The sequence below is a fragment of the Oncorhynchus nerka genome, linkage group LG14 (assembly GCF_034236695.1).
Source record: "Oncorhynchus nerka isolate Pitt River linkage group LG14, Oner_Uvic_2.0, whole genome shotgun sequence".
Classification (NCBI taxonomy): Eukaryota; Metazoa; Chordata; class Actinopteri; order Salmoniformes; family Salmonidae; genus Oncorhynchus; species Oncorhynchus nerka.
Genome location: NC_088409.1, coordinates 26,607,795 through 26,614,287, shown reverse-complemented (window position 1 = coordinate 26,614,287; position 6,493 = coordinate 26,607,795). Strand labels below are relative to the sequence as shown.

Genomic DNA, 6,493 nt, shown 5'->3' with positions numbered 1-6,493 from the left:
GAGGCGAACATGACGAGGACCATGGGATAGACGACCCAGGCCAGGTACTGGATCAGGACATTCCCCCTCAGCTCCCCGTGCATCCACTTATACGCTGGGAGAGGGGAGAGAGGAGGAGGAGGAGGAGGAAGGGAGATTGGAGCAGTGGATTTACAATCTTTAAAAAGGTTATATCTAGAACCTAAAACAGTTCTTCGGCTGTTCTTATAGGAGAATTCAGGTAGAACCCTTTCCACAGAAAGTTGAAACCAAAAAGGGTTCTACCTGGAATCAGAAAGGGTTCTCCTATGGGGACAACCAAAGAACCCCTTTGAATCCTTTTTTTATCTGTGTGCAGCGCAGGGAAGAGCAGGGAAGAGCAGGGAAGAGCAGGGAGGAGCAGGGAAGAGCAGGGAAGAGCAGGGAAGAGCAGGGAAGAGCAGGGAAGAGCAGGGAAGAGTGAAGAGCAGGGAAGAGCAGGGAAGAGTGAAGAGCAGGGAAGAGCAGGGAAGAGTGAAGAGCAGGGAAGAGCAGGGAAGAGCAGGGAAGAGTGAAGAGCAGGAAAGAGTGAAGAGCAGGAAAGAGCAGGGAAGAGCAGGGAAGAGTGAAGAGCAGGGAAGTGTGTAGAGCAGGGAAGTGTGTAGAGCAGGGAAGATCAGGGAAGAGCGTAGAGCAGGGAAGAGCAGGGAAGAGCAGGGAAGAGCAGGGTAGAGCAGGGTAGAGCAGGGTAGAGCAGGGAAGAGTGTAGAGCAGGGAAGAGCCGGGAAGAGCAGGGAAGAACAGGGAAGAGTGTAGAGCAGGGAAGCGCATGGAAGAGTGTAGAGCAGGGAAGAGCAGGGAAGAGCATGGAAGAGCAGGGAAGTGTGTAGAGCAGGGAAGAGCAGGGAAGAGCAGGGAAGAGTGTAGAGCAGGGAAGAGCAGGGAAGAGTGTAGAGCAGGGAAGAGTGTAGAGCTGGGAAGAGAAGGAAATAGCAGGGAAGTGTGTAGAGCAGGGAAGGTCAGCATCTATACACTTCAACATCGTCTCAACAGTGACCGTACGCACATATCCTAACCAGAAGCCATGGATTATTGGCAACATCCTCACTGAGCTGCTGCTTTCAAGGAGCGGGACACTAATCCAGATGCTTATAAGAAATGTCCCTACGTCCTCCGACGAACCATCAAATAGGCAATACAGGACTAAGATCGAAACCTACTACACTGGCTCTGACGCTCGTCGGATGTGGCTGGGCTTGCAAACTATCACAGATTACAAAGGGAAACCCTGCCGAGAGCTGACCAGTGACGCAAGCCTACCAGACGGGCCCCTCCCAGGTGGTGAGGGTAGGCAACAACACATCTGCAATGCTTATCCTAAACACGGGGGCCCCTCAGGGGTGGTTGTTCAGTCCTCTCCTGTACTCCCTGCTCACCCATGACTTCGTGACCGCGCATGACTCCAACACCCTCCTTAAGTTTCCCGACGACACGATGGTGGTAGGCCTGGACGATGAGACAACCTATAGGGAGGAGGTCAGAGACCTGGCAGAACAACCTCTCCCTCAATGTGGGCAAGACAAAGGACCTTATCATGGACTACAGAAAACAGAGGGCAGAACACGCACCCATTCACATCAACATGGCTGTAGTGGAGCGGGTCAAGTAACTCAGTGTCCAAATCAGTAAGGCCCTATCATGGTCCAAATGCACCTACACAGTCATGAAGAGGGCACGACAATGCCTCTTCCCCCTCAGGAGGCTGAAAAGATTTGGCATGGGCCCTCAGATCCTCAAAAGGTTCTACAGCTGCACCATTGGGGAGCATCTTGACTGGCTGCATCACCACTTGGTATGACAACTGCTTGGCATCTGACCCCAAGGCGCTACAGAGGGTAATGCATACGGCATAGTACATCACTGGTGCAGAACTGCCTGCCATCCAGAACCTCTATACCAGGCGGTGTCAGAGGAAAGCCCCAAAAATGGTCAAAGACTTCAGCCACCAAGTCATAGTGTTCTCTCTGCTACCGCAAGGCAAGCGGTAACGGGGCGCCAAGTCTTGGACCAAAAGGCTCCTGAACAGCTTCTAACCCGAAAGCCATAAGACTGCTGAACAGTTAATCAAATGTTTGCAGACTCACTAGACTCTACCCACACACTCACACATACTACACTGACACACCAACACACACACACACACACGCTACATAAGCTCACACATACAAAACACACACACACATGCATATGTATGGCAACAGCTCGGCATCTGACCATAAGGCGCTATACAGGGTAGTAGGAACGGCCAAGTACATCACTAGGACCAAGCTTCCTGACATCCAGGACCTACTGTATATAATAGGCGGTGTCAGAGGAAAGCCCAATAAATTGTCAGAGACTCCAGTCACCCAAGTTATAGCCTGTTTTCTCTGCTACCGCATGGCAAGCATTACCGGAGCGCCAAGTCTAGGACCAAACGGCTCCTTAACAGCTTCTACCCCCAAGTTATAAGACTGCTGAACAATTCATCAAATGGCCACCGGACGATTTACATTGACCCCCCCCCTCCATTTGTTTGTACACTGCTGCTACTTGCTGTTTATTATCTATGGATAGTCACTTCAACCCTACCATGTACAAAATCACCTCTAACCTTTACCCCCGCACATTGACTCGGTACCGGTACCCCAGGTATATAGCCTCATTATTGTTATTTTATTGTGTTACTTTTAATTTAGTTTATTTGGTAAATATTTTTCTTAACTCTACTTGAATTGCACTGTTGGTTAAGGGCTTGTAAGTAAGCATTTCACAGTAAGGTCTACACCTGCTGTATTCGGCGCATGTGACAAATACAGTTTGATTTGATTTGATTTGACACCACACACACACACACACACACACACACACACACACACACACACACACATAGACACACTTTCATACTGCTGCTACTCTCTTTATTATATATCCTGATTGTGACTTTTACCCCTACCTACCTGTACATACAGTATTACCATGATGACCTCAACTACCTGGTGGCCCTGCACATTGACTTGGCACTGGAACTCCTTGTATTTGGCCTCGCGATTGTTCTCATTGTCTTCTTGTTTCCTTTTTTATTTAGCAAATATGTGTCTTACTTTTTAACTCTGTTTTGTTGGTTAGGGGCTCGTAAGTAAAGCATTACACTGTAAAGTCTACACCTGTTAAATTCGGCGCATCTCACTAATAACATTTGATTTGACTTTGTTTGACTTACCTAGGGGGTAGGGACAGGGGGTTGACTTGGAATTGGGTAGCAGGCCTAAATTGTGGTCAAATAGCTCATAATATTGATCATCAGTTTTTATCCTGTCTTGTATGGCCATCTAGTGAGGGTACATGGCCTGCTACAGCCACAGTGGATTATGGGGACTGTAGTCATGTACCTTGTAAGCTCTTGGCACTGGTGTAGTCCATGCTCCAGCTGACCAGGGCCATAGTGAGGCCCAGCAGCACCAGGAAGATCCAGTCCTCCCCCAGCTTGGTCACGATGTACCGCTGTATACGAGCCACACAGTCTGGACCAACACAATAAGTTATATTACTCTATGTGTTTAGGCCTCAAAATAACTTTTACCGGGGGTTATTTACAGTGATGTAGCTAGAACTAGTCCTTGTCTCTCACCTTGGCATTTGGAGTAGGGGCGGGGCTTCTTTGTAGAGGAGGTGTGGCTGAGATATGACTCCATGGTGATGGGGTTGTGATGTCGTTGGCCACGCCCCCGTCTGGCATTGACCATGTTGTTTTCTCCTGTCTGTTTCCTCCATTGTCTCTCTGTCAGCAACCGTGTTGCTTCCCGCCTGGCAAAGCTACCCAGTTGTTCCCTGTACTCCCCGTAGAGCTGGACAGAGCAAAGACTACATTACCCAGGAAGCATTGTTGAATCTACATCACATTAACCAGAAGGCCCAGCGGGTTCCCTCTACTCACCCATGGACATGGACAGAGCAGGATACTACATATAATTACCAAGAGCACCTCCCTGGATCGAGCAAAGACTATATAATATTACCCAGAAACCCTTGCAGTTTCCTGGACAGAGCAGACTTCATTACCCAGAAAGCTTTCTAGTTCTCTTCATTACTAAGAGGCTCCCTAGGACTTCTCCCCATAGAGCTGAACGCTGAGATCAAAGACGACATTACCCAGAACCCCTTGCAGTTTCCTGGACAGAGTAGACTTCATTACCCAGAAAGCATTGCAGCTTTCTTCACTACCAATAGGCTCCCTGTAGGCCTTCTCCCCATAGAGCTTAACACTGAGATAAGAGATTACATTAGCAAGAAATACCAGAAATACCCAGGATGCAGTAGGGTTTTTTTCATGTGTTGCATTGTCTTGAATTTGAGGTAGAAAGGCAGATGAGAGAGAGAGGAAGTGATTGGGAGTGGGAGGATCAGAGGAAATTAAAAGGGGGATCATAAATCGGAGCAGTAGAGAAAACTGGATCCGGCACAGTGGGATAGCTGGAGATAACGAGGTAGAGAGGGAATGTGCGGCGTGTCTGTAAGGGATACACACCAACCTGAATACCCTGCCGCAGGCCAGAAATAGACAAAACGGGCCAAGAGATCGGAAAAACCCCTCCCTGAGTGGAAGCTGGGCTGGACAGGAGCCAGGTTGCCAGAGGAAGAGATCCCAGGAAGACAGAACATTCCACACCTTCCTCTTCCAACACGCACGCACACACACACACATACACACAGGAGCTGCTCTAGGATCAGCTTTCACCACCCCACTCCTAATTAACCTACACAGGCTATAAAACACACCTGGACCTGGACCTGTGCTTGAAAACAAGTTATGCTTACACCTACAGTATATCTGCATACCACTAAGTTGCAACGCATGAGTCTAAATCAGTGGAAGAACTAAATCACTGGCGCCAGACAGTCCTGTATCAGGTTCTCACAGGAGAGGAAAGCTGATGCAACCAACCAGGAGGCCCACTGACAAACATGTCAGATGATACCAGGGTTGTGGAGAAATCCAATTTCATTTGATAGGAGAATTTACATTGAATTAAATTCAAATTTCAACAAGTTTGGACTGTTGGAATTAGAATTTAATTGGAATTGTAAAAACATGTCATCTTTAGAATTTAATTGGAATTCAATATTTGTACATTTCCCAGTTAATATCCAAAAATTGACAGCATGATTTGTTTTAAATCATTTCAACTTGAATTTCTATATTTCCAGTATAGCTAAGCTCTATGAACAGTGGCATCATGAAAGCCTGAAGGAATTATGGAATTTGTGGAAATGTCTGGTGGAATATTAAATTGGAAATTTACATAACATTGGGATTGAAAATAATTTACATTTTGTTTGAATTCAAATTGGAATTTGTGGAATTGTCTGGTACAATATTGAATATTGAATTGGGAACATTAATTCTTGAAATTTACTTGAGTTGTAATTGAAAATAATTTACATTTTCTTTGAATTCAAAAACTGACCTGGAATTAGATTGGAATTTGTGGAATTAACCGGAACCCTGGATAATACAGGTGCAACTGTTGTTCATTTCAAAATGGCTTTGTATATTTATGCAGAGTAAAAGCATTAAAGATGTGACACTCTAGTGATTTGTGTTTCACTGTTTACCCACCTCACGTGTGTTTGTAATCTGGTTCTAAATCTCTTCATTCAAAGACTCAATCATGGACACTCTTACTGACAGTTGTGGCTGCTTTGTGTGATGTATAGTGGTCTCTACCTTCTTGACCTTTGTGCTGTTGACTGTGCCCAGTAATGTTTGTACCATGTTTTGTGCTGCTACCATGTTGTGTGCTACCATGTTGTTGTCATGTTGTGTTACTAACATGCTGTGTTGTCATGTGTTGCTGCCTTGCTATGTTGTTGTCTTAGGTCTCTCTTTATGTTGTATTGTGGTGTCTCTCTTGTTGTGATGTGCGTTTTGTACTATATTTATATTCTTTTTTTATATTTGTATGTATCCCAGGCCCGGTCCCCGCAGGAGGCCTATTGCCTTTTGGTAGGCCGTCATTGTAAATAAGAATGTGTTCTTAACTGACTGCCTGGTTAAATAAAGGTTAAATAAAAAATAAATAAAACATTCTAGGGGCAATGTCTAGGCTACTTTGAGGGATTCATTTTTTGTGAACAATAAACGGTCAACAACAATAATGCTGAACTGCCTTGTGCAATGTTTCACCTTGGTTGAACGTCTCTTGACTCATTCCCCATAGTGACCCTTCCCTTTACCCTAATAGGGTGATGGAATTACAGGCTATAGTGAGGTTGGTGTTAAACACATCTAATGTTGCCAACTATTCTTGAACACACCTCTTAAAAGTTATTTTCATGTTTTTAAAGTCCTATAGAAAATGTTACTGCAAGGGAGCAAACTATCTCTACGATCTGTTCGTTCCTATTCAAAACAACACTGTATTATATCCAGAGGCTTATGAACTATCTCTACGATCTGTTCGTTCCTATTCAAAACAACACTGTATTATATCCA

General features: G+C 45.5%; 1 protein-coding gene across 4 annotated transcripts in view; it reads right to left on the bottom strand.

The window, feature by feature from the left end:
- Positions 1–6,493, bottom strand: part of LOC115124359 (chloride channel protein 1-like) — a 53,511-nt gene that overhangs the window by 43,812 nt on the left and 3,206 nt on the right. For all 4 annotated transcript variants that reach the window (XM_065027862.1, XM_065027865.1, XM_065027863.1 and 1 more), the window contains exons 2-4: positions 3,629–3,845; positions 3,390–3,521; positions 1–94 (exon numbers count right to left, since the gene is read on the bottom strand). The exon at positions 1–94 is cut by the window's left edge and continues 35 nt beyond it. In XM_065027862.1, the coding sequence (XP_064883934.1) occupies positions 1–94; positions 3,390–3,521; positions 3,629–3,845 (443 nt within the window). The remainder of the gene's footprint in view (positions 95–3,389; positions 3,522–3,628; positions 3,846–6,493) is intronic.